General features: G+C 45.9%; 1 protein-coding gene across 3 annotated transcripts in view; it reads left to right on the forward strand.

The window, feature by feature from the left end:
- DGKG (diacylglycerol kinase gamma) overlaps positions 1-14,881 on the forward strand; it is a 211,674-nt gene that overhangs the window by 185,049 nt on the left and 11,744 nt on the right. For all 3 annotated transcript variants that reach the window (XM_043473481.1, XM_043473483.1, XM_043473480.1), the window contains one exon: positions 13,147-13,267. In XM_043473481.1, the coding sequence (XP_043329416.1) occupies positions 13,147-13,267 (121 nt within the window). The remainder of the gene's footprint in view (positions 1-13,146; positions 13,268-14,881) is intronic.

Here is a 14,881-nt window from a genome sequence, read left to right on the forward strand (position 1 = left end):
TGTAGCAGCTTTAATACCTGGCAGCTCCTAAGACCCAACCCACAGCAAGACTCCATGCTGGCCACACGCTTTGCATAACGATGCTTCTTGATCTGTGTCTAAGGCATGTGAGAAGTGCTTTATCTTCTTAATTAATCAATAAAAATGTATTGGGCTGTTATTTACTGAGCACATATTTACAGGCCAAGCTGTTGCCTATTTAATTTCTTAATCCATTTAATGGCTGAGGCTAATGAGGTTAAGTGACTGTCCCAAGAATGAAGACAATACACAATAGAACCAGATGCCAACCTGCCTTCAAGTACTGAATGCTCCAGATGCTGTAGAGGGTGTCAGCATGAAGATGTGGACCTGACCTCCAATACTTCCCAATCTCATGTTAAAAATACATATAGAACCACCAAGTTACCACTGGCATGATAGGCCAGAACAGTATCATTGGAGTGGGGGTGGGTAAGAATAGGAGGGACATTCCTTAGGAACTCAGTCCCCAGCTGCCCAGAACTGTGCCAGGGACCTTGGAGGCAATCAATAAATATTTGATGAAGGACTGAATGAATGAACAAAGTAGAATGTATATATGCCAATACTTCAAGCTGGAATGGATTTGAAAAGTTGGAATGAGAAAAGAGGCACATGGGCTAGGGCATTACCACCTAGAAATAGCAAAGGGAAGACTGGTAAAAGCCTTTGAGTAATGTGCCTTTGAGTATGTGATCCTTTGACTAACAGGAAGAGATGAAGCATTCTAAGCCAGGAGCAATAGAATGACAAAGCAGCACACAGTATGTATTGGAAGAAAGGGAAAGGAACTGGCAGCAAGAGGTCCAGTTAGGAGGCTGGTGCAGAGTACAGGCTCACAGGTCTAAGGCCTTGAATGAGAGTCAGTGGCACAAGAGGAAGAATGGATAAAAGTCAGCAGGAATTGGGAGACAAACAAAGGGAACACTACCCAACGGAGTCCCAGCTTCCTCTGCCCACAAGCTCAGCCTTCTCCTGTCTGCCTCCACTTCAGAGCCCTCCCCACTCCCAGTGGCTGCTGTTGGTAGAATGGATGTCTTAAGCAGGGCCCTGTGTCTTCCACCTGCAGCCAGCACCCACTTCTTCCCATTTTCAGGACAGTTCATCCAACACTTGTTAAATACCTACTTGAAATTAGCACTCAATGCTGCTAGAAATATTTTGCATTCATCATCTCATTTTAATCCCTTACAGCATCCCTGAGAGACACTTTATAATTAGAAAAATGAGGCCCAGGGAGATTAATTGACCTGTCCAAGGCCACACTAATTGGTGAATCTGGGACTAGAGCCACGTCCAAGTATACCAAACCTGGCATTCTTTCCTCCCATGCCACAATACCCTCCCCCACCACCTGCATTTCTGGTTGGTCTAGGGCTTCCCTGGTCACTCAGAGGTTAAAATGTCTGCCTGCAATGCGGGAGACCTGGGTTCGATCCCTGGGTCGGGAAGATCCCCTGGAGAAGGAAATGGCAACACACTCCAGTATTCTTGCCTGGAGAATCCCATGGACGGAGGAGCCTGGTAGGCTGCAGTCCATGGGGTCGCAAAGAGTCGGACACGACTGAGCCGCTTCACTTTCACTTGACCCAACAACCAGAGAGTCACAACTCTCCTCTAGCTTTGCTCTTCTGGGTATGTGCGTCCCTCTGAGCTGTGATTAGTTCAGTAGGTGTCGTTCTCTGTAATGTACCTCGTGTGTGTCATGCCTGAGACTCGGGCTTGAGTTGAACTGGAAAATCTCACCACTGACTGATTTATTCTATTACAGACACTGAATGTGGAGTTGAAGCTTCTTGAGCTCAGTAGGCATAGTAATGCCAGGTCACACACCAATTGGGATTTCAGCTTCGGCATTCCGTTTAACAAGACTGTGTTGCCAAGAAATCTCCCCCCCAAGAGCAGCCAGGGAGAGGCTTACCCCACTACACGCCCCGTCCCCTGCCCTCAGACACTCCAGCCTGCCGAGACATTTGGTCTCTGCTTTGCATCCTTTATTTAGAAGCTTGTTTTTTATGTCAGACAGGCCTTGGTTTGAATTCCAGCTTTACCATATGCCAGCTCTGTGACATTAGGTGAGTTTTTCAACCTCTCTGAGCCTCAAGATTTTTTTTTTTTTTATGTTGGGATAGTAGTTTCTACCCAACAGAGTTGCCACAAGGATTAAAAACAGTAATGTTTATAAAGCTCTAGGCCTGCTTTAGAGTCTGTACCCAGTACTGGTCCTTTTCTTCCTGTTGTCATTGGAAGCACCAGCTCAAGATTCCTATAGTTCCACCGCCTCCCAAGCCTTAAAAGACATTCTCACTCTTGGTCTTTCTTGCCGCCATGATGTCAGACCCTCACCTCAGAGCCACTTGGGGAGACCCTTTCTTCTGGAGAAATCTCCCACCACACAACGACTCCACCAGCATGCTGCCCTCCCCTTCTGAAGCACCTGCCCTGAGGCATGGAGGGGATAAGAAGCCCCCTTACCCAATGTGCAGAGCCTTCACCAGAGCCCAGCCAAACCAGAGAGGGGAACGCCACACAGAATGGAGGCCCTGTCCCTCCCTCCTCCCTCCCTGTCCCACCGCACAGACAGGCTTTTAGGAACCAGTGACAAAGGCCATTGTGAGTCCACACTCGCTCTTCCTCTTGTCTCCGTGTAGAGCTGCACAGAATGCTCTGTCTTATGCACAGTGTGAGAAATGGCAAGGCCTGCGGCCAGCCAGGCAGAAACCCCAGCCTCCACCTGTTAGAAGAGCTCAAACTAACACTCAGGATAGAATGCCCTTGCCCCTGATCAAGGGAACAGAGGCCCAGAGGAGAAAAGTGACTGGCCCAAGGTCACACAACTAGACCCCCAGAGCAGAGGCAGAAACCCAGCCCTGCCTGCGGGGCCAACACATCTCCTCTCCCTTCCACCTTGCAGCCCTTCTGCTCCTTGGAAAGCAGTGGCTCTGGGAGGCTTTTCCCTCCCGTTTCCATCTGGGTTATCCACAGTCCAAGACCATTCAATACCCTCTGGCCACTTTTACGCCCTGATGGTGCTTTACGGACCGCTGGGAGTAGAAGACAGCTGCCAGCCAGTGTGACGAGGGCATCAAGGAAATGCCCATCAGGAGGGGTGCCTGGCTGGACCAGGAGTGACAGAGCCATGACTGAAAGGCTCCGCACCGCATTGCTCAGCCCAGAAACAAGGGACAGTCACCTGGACCGTTGTGAAATTGTATCTCACACATACACGTGCATATGCACAGGGGAGGGACAGGAACTAAGACACTCATTTACAAGTAAAAACCTCCCTGTCTTAAAGTAAAAGAAGTTGAAAAGGGGATGCTTCTCTTGCCAGAAGGACAGTCACCCTAAAATCTCAAGGTCACAGTATTTCTGCGCCTCCCTCCCTCAGCACCTACTCCTCCTTTTCATACCCTCCCATCTCCCCCTCCGCCATCTCTTCTTCCCCCTCCCTTCTCCTCCTCTGACTCCCCTCCTCCCCCTCCATCTCCTCCTCCTGCACTGTCTTCTCTGGGTTACATTAATTACCATCTGCAAAAGGCCACACACTTACTATGTAGCAAAGGCAGTTTCCTGAGAACATCCATTTCTAAAGAACCTAAAATCACAGGAATGGGCCCCTGTTTTTTGAGGGCAATCTTCATGCTCTCTGTGCAGGCCCTGGATGGCATCACTTCTAAACCTTACAGCAATCCTGCCAGAGTGCTTATTAGATCTATATTTTCCTGATAAAAAGACTTGGAGGAGCTAAGTGACTTGTCCCAAAGTAATAGAACTAGTGAGTGCCAAGTCTGTCTAAAGTCCTTGCTCTGTGCGTCACACTTTGGCCCAGTGGCATGTTCTTCACACTGGGTTTACAGAAGGCCAGGGGGTGACATGACATACTGTCACTCAGTCGTGTCCGACTCTTATGACTCCATGGACTGTAGCCCACCAGGCTCTTCTGTCCATGGGATTCTCCAGGCAAGAATACCCAAGTGGGTTGCCATTCCCTTCTCTAGGCCAAGGGGTGAGCCCCTTACCTATTCCATTTGCCAGCATGGGGCCCGTCTTCCTTTATGCCGGGTCTGACTTAGAATCTCTAGGGAAAGCACAGGTCACAGATTACCCTTCAGATAAATTGTGATTGGGATACCTGAGGCCTGGTGCTGTGAAAGACAAAGGGGGAACATGGAAGGTAACTGACAGCCTTCTTTACTTACTCACCTTCGCGTGCCCAGGGAAGTCCCAAAGTCCCCTCCATCTCCGTCTCCCCACCCCCAGCCCATTTTCAGGCCGCCATGCTTCAAAGCCAGCTTTGAAGCTCTCTAGCTGGGAGCAGCCTCTCATCTTCACAGACCAGACCCAGTGGGCAGCTTAGGTGGGCTGGTCCATGCCCAGCTCTGTGGGACTCAGTGTTCCTGAGCTTCCCAGGGTGTGTGGCCTATCTTCACGGAAATTTGGTGGCAGGAGGGGAGCCCAAGGTGACCCCTGACACAGTCTTGGCGGGTCGAGCTTGCCAGCTACCACTCACCTTCTAGACGGTGGGGGCTGAACCGCAAGGCAGGTTCATCCCTTCTTTCTGAGGAGAGTGAGAAGATGGCACACCCGCCCTCCCCCTGCGCATCGGCTTCTCAGTAACCCGTGATAAGGGACATTTCTAGTTGCTGTTTTACTGCACACCCTTCACATTCTTTCTTTCTCTAGTCTTCAAAAGAACCCACGATGAAGGTTTTATTATTGTCCCTCTTATGGGCAGGGACATCGTGGGGGGAATTTTGTTCATATGTTGAAGCCCCAATTCCCAGTACCCTGGAACGTGGCTGTATTCGGAGATAGTTGTATTTGGAGGTGATTCAGTTTAAATGGGCAGTTAGGGCCCTATTTCCGTCTGATTGGTGTCCTTATAAGAAGAGGACATTTGGGCACAGAGAGAGGCCCTGGGGGTGCACAGAGGAAGGGCCATGTGAAGAGGCAGCCGGGGGTGGGGGCTGGCCATCTGTAAATCAAGGACAGGGGCTTCAGAAGAAGCCAACCTTGCAAGGTGCAAGGTGTAACTTGACCTTGACCTTCCAGCCTCCAGAACCATGAAAGAATAGATGTGTGTTGTATAAGCCATTCAGCCTGTGGCACCCCAAGCGAAAGAACAGACTCAGAAAACAAACACCCTGCCTGTATGGACACAGCCATCAAGCTGTTAGCCCCAAACTCAAGAACTTGTGCAGAGTGTCTCAGCCTTCTTCCTTTATCCTGTGACTCCATATTTGTCTGTCAGAGGCCAGGTATGTAGTAGTGACACATTTTTGCATTTTGAATTAATCAGACACACAGACCTGTCAGTCAGAGCTTCAGATCAGCATCAGCTGATGAATGTTACCCACTGAATTGATCCGTGTCCATCCTTACTTTGGGCTGGAATCCTAACACCTCAGTCAACCTGTGCTGCTGTAACCTACATAAGGGGGCCGAGCCCACAAGTTTTATTACATCACACAGCCACCATAGGGTATGCGCAGCCTTCCTCACCACTGGGATGGGATGTTTCAGAAACTCTCTGGGTGCCATCACATACTCAGAGTTTCAACACCTCCATTGAGGGTTGCTTAATTCCCAGGGTGGTCCATGGCAATCCTTAGACCTTCGTGCTGATGGAAGGGGGAAGTGGTTTGGCAGTGAGATTGACAGTAGCAAGGCATCCTGCTAAGCCTTGCTAGATCTCCCATGCTTCTCTAGGGCCCCACAGGCAAGGAGCCCAAATCATGACACTCACATATCCCTCACATCTTAAAGGACTGAATTTTCATTAGTGTGAACCAGCAGCCAAGATGAGAATGAACATAAAAATTATTCACCAAAGAAGAGAGGTGAAAACCAGACTGGGTCATCGCTGTATGCAGATTAAATGGGTTAATGCATGGAGAGCATGTTACCGTTTCCATCTAGGCAAGTTGTTTTATCATTATTATTAATCATCATCATTTTCCTCTTTCAGGCTAAACTTGTCAAAGTCTTTGGCACCAAAACATGTCTCTTATTCAATTTATTCAACAAGCACTTAATGGGGGCCTTCTGTATGCCGAGGCCTGGGCAGGTTGCTAAGGATTCAAAGATAAAATGAGAATATTATCTCCCAGCCTTCATCTCTCAGTGGGGTTGGGAGAGTGATGTGTACAGAGACAGGTGTCGTTGGGTGAGATCCAACGAGGAGAGGGAAACACAGGAGAGGGAAAAATGCATGCTGCCTGGGGTAATGCAGGAGGGTGAGTGTGTGTTCTCCAGGCAGAGGCATTTCTGTGCTGGGAACAGGGACAGATAGAGAGTGACCTCGCATGCCTCACTGAGAACTAAGACGTTGTCCCTTGGGCTTCCAGAGAGTTTGAAGAGGGAAGACGTGCCCCTTAAATATGAGCACTCTGCTAGCATCTGCCTGTCAGTACTGAGCTCCAGCCCCTCCTCCCACCTGCGGGCAGGTCTTTAGAAAAGCAAACTGGGACTGTTGAGATGGAAGAAGTGGGAAAAGGAGCAGTCAGGGAAGAGTTTAAAGGAGGAAAAACAGCTGGAGCAGGACTCCCAGTTCAGCTAAAGCTCAACTGGAATTATGGCATTTGTGTGGACGTGTGAAACCATGAGGAACCCTGCAGATTGTTAAATGTGTTTTATCCTGAATATGTGGACTTATCCTGAATGTGTTTATCCTTATGTGTTTTATCCTGAATGTGTGCACTTTTGTACACAGCTCTGAGGTAGACAGAATTGGGAGTTGGGAGGGTGGATGTGACATAAAGGAAAGCAAAATTGATAATATTTTTGGAGCTCACTCTGTGCCAGGCGCTTTCACATACACCCCTGCCATTCAATCTCATAACCACTCTTTGAGGTCAGTATTATTATTCCTAACTTCTTTTCAGAGTGAGGAAGCTGTGGATCAAAGCAGTCAGGAAGTAACTTGTTTACATTTTTCTTCACGCCAACTCCTGCGTATGTTTGGGGCAGTTTTATTGCCTGAGGCTCAAGTCCTCCAACTTGAGTGTGCCTCAGACTCTTCCAGAGGGCTTGTTAGAACACAGACCGCCCGGCCCAGCTCCTTGAGTTTCTGATTTGGTTGGTCTGGGTGAGGCCTGAGGATTTCCGCTTCTAACAAGTTTCCAGGTGAGGCTGGTGCTGCCGCTCGGCCTCCCCTGGAAACAGCCACATTCTGAGAATCACTGGCCCATTGGGAATGATCTACCCGGCAACCTGGCCCAGGGGTTCCCAAACTGTTTGCATTTTGGAATCACCTGAGGATCTTTAAAAGGAAATACTGATGCCTTGCTCCAGGCTCACACTTTATTTTTCATTGAAGTTTAGTTGATTCACCGTGTTTCAGGTATACAGCAAAGTGATTCAGTAATTCATTACATGTATATATATATTTTTTTCAGATTCTTTTCCATTAGAGGTTATTACAAATACTAAATATAGTTCCCTGTGCTATACAATAGGAGGTCCACATGTTTTGATTTAACTGGTATAGGGGAAACCTAGGCATCATTAGTTTTAAATACCACCCCCCCCCCCCCAGGTAATTCTCACATGCAGCAAAGTTGAGGAGCCACTGACCTAGCCTCTTTTCTCCTTGACTCTGATCTCCATCAAAACCCTCTCCCTCGGCTGCCACCACTGGGGCCACAGGTAGAATGTGTCATACTAGCACCACTTGCAACACATCTTCCCACCCGTCTTAGAACACCTGCCCCTGGAACTCATCCAGTCTCTTACTTGCCTTTTTCCTTTTTGCCTAGTCCATCGTCTCCTTCTCTGTTCAACGTAAATCTAATTACTGCAGCCATCTCTTGCCCACAGCAATACAGCACCCTGTTCTTCCTTTGATGTCTACCTGGGAAAATCTGAGGAGGAATATCTAAATCTGACTGCAGGCATGGAAGTCCAGGAGGCTTCTTGAAGTTGATGGCACTCGAGCCAAGTTTGGATGGACAAGTAAAAATGAAAGAGGGTGTTTCAAGCAGGGATATGGCAGAGGTAGAAGCATAGAAGAGAGGGAAACAGTAAGGTTTATGGGGGAGCTTCATGTTGTGTGTGTCTGGAGCAGGAACTTGCCCTACAATGTCAGGAAAACACTACAGAGGCAGCGTTTTGCCAGATGGGGGTGGGTCTTGGGCATCAAGTAAGGAAACTTACATCTTTCCAAGTATAAATGGCAGTTGATAGGCATTTTAAAATGACTTTTAAATTGAAATAGTAATACCTACTTAGAAAATGCAGAATAACTAGGAAAGCATCAAGCAGAAAATAATCACTTTTAATCTAATGACCCAGAACTCACAACTGTTAAGATTTTGGGGGAATTTGTTTCCTGCTATGCACGTTCTTATATAGTTGAGAACATGCTGTAGAAGTTTACATTCTGCCTTCACACTTAAAATTATAATATATACATATTTAGTGTTATATAAATCTGTAAACATTATAATTGTGTAAAGTTCTATAGTGTGATACCATATAATTTAGCCATTTTCATAAACATAGAAATGGGAGAGGGAGAAGTTTCACTGTAATAAATGATGCCACAATATTCATAGCTGAATGGACTTAGGTTTTGTCAATGTTCTTGTGATCAGTATCAAGAAAGAAATGACTCAACAGTATGAAAGTTTTAGACTCATTACCAAACTTCTAAAAACTTTTCTTCCGGTTTATACTCTGATCATAGGTGTCAAAGAATGCACACTTCATCTTTCCTTCCCAGCACCTGGTATCATGGCTGGTGCCCCTGAAGAGTTTTTGCCATGGGTGTGACATGAGCAGCTGTGCATTTATAAAATCCTATACTGGAGGCTGAATCAGATGAGCCAGGTTGGAACAACTATGGCTGCCCATGCTGTTCCATCTTTGCTTCCACTTTCTCCTAATCCCATGTTCCCATTCTTCATCTTTATTCTTTCTTGGAGAGCATATGGTAAGCGTTTGCTTCACACAGAACTGGGCATAATGCTTTGTCACCAAGAAAAGTGCTGAAAGACCTAGCTCTATGGTTACAACAAGTTGGTGCCCAGCCCAGAGACCCTCTTTTGATAGTTTTATAGAAAAACAAATCTCTAAATAGTAATTCTAATTAGGTAGAAATACCTTTTTATATTTTCCAGTGACACTGCCAAGTGAGTTTATTGCTAAATTAGTTTTCTTGTGCATCCAGTGACTATCCAGCCCTACGCATAATCATCCCATTCCCTGAAATGTCCTTCTTTCTTCTTAACCCAGCAAATTATCTTGACACTCATCCTTCAAGACCTTCCTTAAAGTCTGTGGAACCTTCCTTCCATACCTTGCCCAGAATCAGTTACTCAGGCATCCTTCTTCCTGTAGTTTACTCACAACATTTTCTATACCTAACACTTTCTCCCTCTTGGCTAAGAGTCCTTGAAGAGTAGAACATTTTGTATTCCCAGTTCTTAACACAGTGTCTGGCACATGGTTGTCACTCAGTAACTGTTAAACGAGTGAATTAATGCACTCCTGTTTTGCTAAGGTACACAGACATTCCATCTTAAATATGAGTGACTTGACGAGTATAGAAACAATATAGAGATGATATGAATTGCCAAAAACCACTCTTTGAATCATTTGTACCTGAGGTAAAACAGTGGCCTTGCCGGGTAGCTCAGTTGGTAAAGAATCTGCCTGCAATGCTGGAGACCCTGGTTTGATTCCTGGGATGGGAAGTTCCCCTGGAGAAGGGATCAGCTACCCACTCCAATATTCTTGGGCTTCCCTGGTGGCTCAGACGGTAAAGAATCCACCTGCAATGTGGGAGACCCAGATTCAATCCCTGCACTGAGAAGATCCCTTGGAGGAGCTCATGGCAACCCTCTCCAGTATTCTTGCCTGGAGAATCCACACGGACAGAGGAGCCTGGTGGGCTACAGTCCATGGGGTCGCAAAGAGTCCGACTTGACTAAGCACATTGCAACAAGGTAAAACAGACCCTGGTATAGCAGATGTCCTGGATTCTATGTTCTGAACATTAATGTTCTGTGTGCTTGGTCATTGACTTGTAACTCTGTTTCTGTTTCATTTTTAACTCCAGATTTAGTTTCTGCATAAGTATCTGTGTGCTAAAGGAAGTACAGGGAATTAAGTGATGCCAGAATTTCCCAAAATTTGTTCCAAAGAAAATGACCATAGATACCTACAAAACTGTTTATAGGTGTCACACAAAAGAAGAGTCTCATGGTCCAGCAGGTTTGGCAAGCAGAGTTAAATATATTTCTTTACCTCAGAACTTCCTGGTAGGCATTTTAAGTTGAAAGATCAGTCAGGCAATGGTAGAGAAACAGAAGAGCAGTCAATCTTCCTGCAGTAGCAGACAGGAATCATCCTAGCCTCTTCATGCCAGGAAAAATTCAGAGTCAAAGGCAGAGTGGCAAAAAGTATAATAAGATCCTTGCCCATTCTCCTACATTTATCCCCGCTCCGCCTCCCAGTCCCACATCTGTGTAAACCCCCTGCCCCCCACCCACCCACCCACCACACTGATGAGATCAGCCTGTATTACATCTCTTCTAGAGCCAGGAAGCAAGGTAATGTGTGGGAAGTGATAGCTGCAAGGTAATGTGTGGGAAGTGATAACAACTTTTCCAGTTAAAGCCATTCAACAGGAAAATTTGTTAAAAGACCAAGACATTGTAAAAGCTGAAACACTTGAGTCTATTAAGTCCCCTGCTTCTTAGAACATTTTGTTACCAGGGAATGTTTCAAGGAGGGAAAACATTCAACTATCACAGCACTGTCAGACACCAAAGCCTGGTACAGAGAGCAACATTTTAAAAGACATCTGTCTCTCTGCCAACAGAGAAACTTCTGCCTCTCTTTTGTCCTCCTTTTTCCTACCCCAGTACAGCTCCCCCACCCTCCTCACCCCTAAACCCACTCTCTCTCCTCCCTCCTCCCCCTCCTATTCTTCCTCCCCCTCCCCCTCCTCCTTCTCTCATTCACAACCCTTCTTGATATCACAGACACTGTAAAATGACACAGTAAGCTAAACTATCCAATGGTTATTCAACACGCTTGGGTAAGAAGGGAATTAATTAAGTGACTGGAGGCTTAGACATTCGCTGTTTATTGGATCTAAACTCCTTAAAAAGAGCCTGGAGCATTCTCCTAAACAAACTTTGCCCTTTTGTGGCTTCTTGTTAAAGTCCAAATGAGAGGGAGGGTTTAAGGAGACGGTATCTTTTCACACATGTGAAAAAAAGGAGTACCAGAGAAGAAAAATGGGAGTGTCAGTGGGTATAAAGGAGGCAACCTCTGTGCCATCACAGAGAGACTAACAGTTTGTGTATCTGTTGGCAGCTGATATTCATCAGTTATCATCAGTAGGTTAGCAAACTTTAGCAATGTTTACACATTTGTGGACAGCCCAATAGTTTAACTGTCTTCATTAGAAGAATATCCATAAAGTCAAATACAGGATTTCATTAACTTTGGGAAAGATATATTTAGCTCCTTCCATTAAAGCTTCCATTCTAACAGAACATTTTTCCTATGATCTGTTTATAATTTTAAATGTTTATATACATGACTATTTGTATATATGTCTTACCTCCCATATTGGATCTTACACCTCTTACAAGCTGAGTTCCAAAGAGCTAGAAAAGTGTCCTGCACACAATTTGTATTCAATAAAAATTGGTAGAAAGAATGAAATGAATGTAAAAAAGAAGTATATTTGTCAAGAGAATGTTTTGTAAAAAATAGTCTTCTAAACACAAACCCAAAGATCTCCTTGCCAGTCTTAATAAACACTAGCACATTATACCAGGAGACATCTTAGAAGATGGGCTTCCCCAGTTGGACATCCTTGGGCTCAGCGGCAAGGAATCCGCCTGTAATGCCGGAGATGCAGGAGATGTGGGTTCGATCCCTGGGTGGAGAAGATTCCCTGGAGGAGGGCATGGCAACCAGCTGCAGTATTCTTGCCTGGAGAATCCCACGGACAGAGTAGCCTAGCGAGCTACAGTCCATGGGGTCACAAAGAGTCAGACACAACTGAAGTGACTGAGCATGAGTACCTTAGAAGACAGAAGCCATCTGTCAAAGAAGCAAAACATTAACATAGAACAGTTTTCTACTTTGTGAATATTAGTAGGATGTTAGTGATTAGCCACAAACTATGAGAGAATTACACTTGCTTTGGTAGGCAAAGGAGGAATGGAAGCTTTTAAAGAATCTGCCTTTTTATTTTGCTTCTGTTTTAAGTAAGTAAAAGTTGTGTTGTAAAAATGAGTCTTTGGGCCAACATCAGACCTTCATCCTGCCATTGCTTTCCCCAGAAGTTGGACAGGCACAGTCCAAGTCCCAGGAACTTTGGAAAGAAAGGACCTCTTCTAGGTGCTGAATCAGAAGCAACTGCCACTGTGGGAGGCCGTGGATCCTATGTGACTCTGAGCCTGAGACTCATATTTTCTGTGCCTCTTTTTGTACTTTGGACCCAGGATAATCTGTTGTAGGTGAAATATTCTTTTCCTTGGCTCAGATTAGGCACCTGGTGTCCTGAAAGAGGTCACTGACTTCCCCCAAGGATGTCCAAGAAGGTTGGCTCACCACTGGCTTACCGCAGGCCAAATTTGAAGTTAATTAAGCATCAGTCATCGTCAGTAGGGCCAAGATGTTATTCAGGCATTCAGGGAAGAGAAACCTGATCCAGCTCGCGTTAATGACCTTCATCAGCATTCCTTCCTATCTTAATCCCAAACCAGTGTGTCTTTAGCTGCAAGGTGGGGGCGGGGTGGGGGGGGTTGTATTTCAGAAACAGATGGTTCATCTTTTACGTTACTCTGCTTTTGAAGAAACTTCTGGATATGTCACCCTATTCGTTGCATGCATGATCATGCAATCTGGAGCAAAACCTTTTTTCACTGGAACCAGGTTTCTGTTTATGAAAAGGTACGTTTATTGACTTCTGGGGAAATGCCCTATTCAGAATGAGGGTGAGAATGCTGTTTGGTGGGAGCTGACCAAACTCCCACCAAATTTGGTGGGATATTGAGAATTCTAGGTTGGCCATCTGGGGACTAGACCTTCTGGCCCAAACCACACTGGGGAACAGAGACATGTGTATGCACTGGTTCTGCTTGTCTCACTCTACAGACCTCAGTGACCAGCTTCTTGAAGTGGTGGGGCTAGAGGGAGCCATGGAAATGGGGCAGATCTACACTGGCCTGAAGAGTGCAGGCAGGAGGCTAGCCCAGTGCTCCTCTGTCTCCATCAGGTATGTTTCCTCATCACTGAGCCCGCCCCCGCCCCCACCCCCACCCCCACCCCACCGGTCTCCCCACATCCCTGAATATTCCTACAGATAACAGCGTGAAAGCCCTCTTTAGATTTCAGGTCAGAGTGTGGGGGCAAGGTGGGGGTAGAAGTTCAATAACATTTATAGAGAATGCCTTTGGAGACCACTTTCCAAACCAGGTATAACAGCCATCTAGGACATCAACTGGAGAGTCCCACCACAACCAGCTTGCTGCTCTCTTAAAATGAATTGATGAAATTCTAGAAATAGGATTGTAAGATGAGGTCCAGAGAACCAGAGATCCAACTCCTTGCCTTCCTTATCTCCACAAATTGAAACGCTCAATGCATGCCGGAGGGCAGCTTTGACAAAAACCAGGCTCTATGCTCTACTCTGCTCATTCTTGGATAGTGGTCTCAGAAACACTTTTATTAAAACAGTCCCATATACCTTTGTAGAGCTAAACTGATGTCAGCAAACCCATCATAATTGACAAAGAGGATAACAATTTTTTAGAGTATGGACCACATAGGTCAGCCAATGCAGGCTCCTTACGAGATAGGGTCTAATGGAGGGGATCTTCTGATTTTGGGTTGCTTCTGTTTAATAAATGCAACTAGTCACAGATTTTTCTCCACATGATTATTTCCAGAGTCCTTATTCCTTTCCATTTCCCATTTAATTTTTATAGTGTGTCTTGGGGATCTCCTGGAGGGGACTCCCATATGCAGGTTTCCCAAAGTTATTTAAACACAGAACCCTTTTACACCTTATCGTGGGTGAAATGTCCTCAGAGTTCTTTTGGGGAAACTCTGTTCTTAGTGCCACCCTGCATCCTTCATAGAGGTCCCCATAGCTGTTCCCCGATCTGTCCCACTAACCCCTTTTCTTCATTCCCTCTGTGTCTCCTGTCCTTTCTATTATTCCCCAGATCTTTGCTTCTCTTTCCTTTTGGGCTGTTGTTTTGCTGGAACCGGTTTTCCAAGTTAATCTCTTTAATTCCTTTCTCCGTGACTCTTAACACCGAGTAGGTCCAGTCTGTTAGAACATCTAAGCCATAACATATGTGGACCAGAGAATTTTGATTCCCTAAGAATTTGGGGGGGAAAAATGTCTAAGAAAGAGGATATTTTCTGTTTCCAGATAAAAACAGGGGTTGAGTCAGGAGCCCTAGCCCCCTGGGCATTCCCTACATAATCTCTTCATGCCCCAAAACCAAAATTCCACTCTTTCCTTTTATTATTTGTTTTATTATTAGGTTTATTGGTTTTTGTTATTAAATATCCTCAGGGTCAGTTGGAGAATCATCTACATCAAAACAGCTTGCCTCCCTCATTTTATAATTTCATAAACAGGGCAGATGCCAGACCCAGGTGAGGGCTTTCTGGCCAGTGTCTGGCAACTGTTCCTGGCTCGCCCAGACCAGAGACCGCCAAAAGGACCTACCTTTTCTCCATTGTCTCTCACCTGTAACAGTCCATAAGCCAAAGAAGCCTTGACCCAAGCAAGAAAATAAGGCTTTCTCCTCTTCCCTCTGCCTACCCCTGGGGATCACATTTCCAATGACCCCCCCCCCCCTTCCCCAGCTAAGCC

The sequence above is a fragment of the Cervus canadensis genome, chromosome 7 (genome assembly GCF_019320065.1).
Source record: "Cervus canadensis isolate Bull #8, Minnesota chromosome 7, ASM1932006v1, whole genome shotgun sequence".
In the NCBI taxonomy this organism is placed as follows: Eukaryota; Metazoa; Chordata; class Mammalia; order Artiodactyla; family Cervidae; genus Cervus; species Cervus canadensis.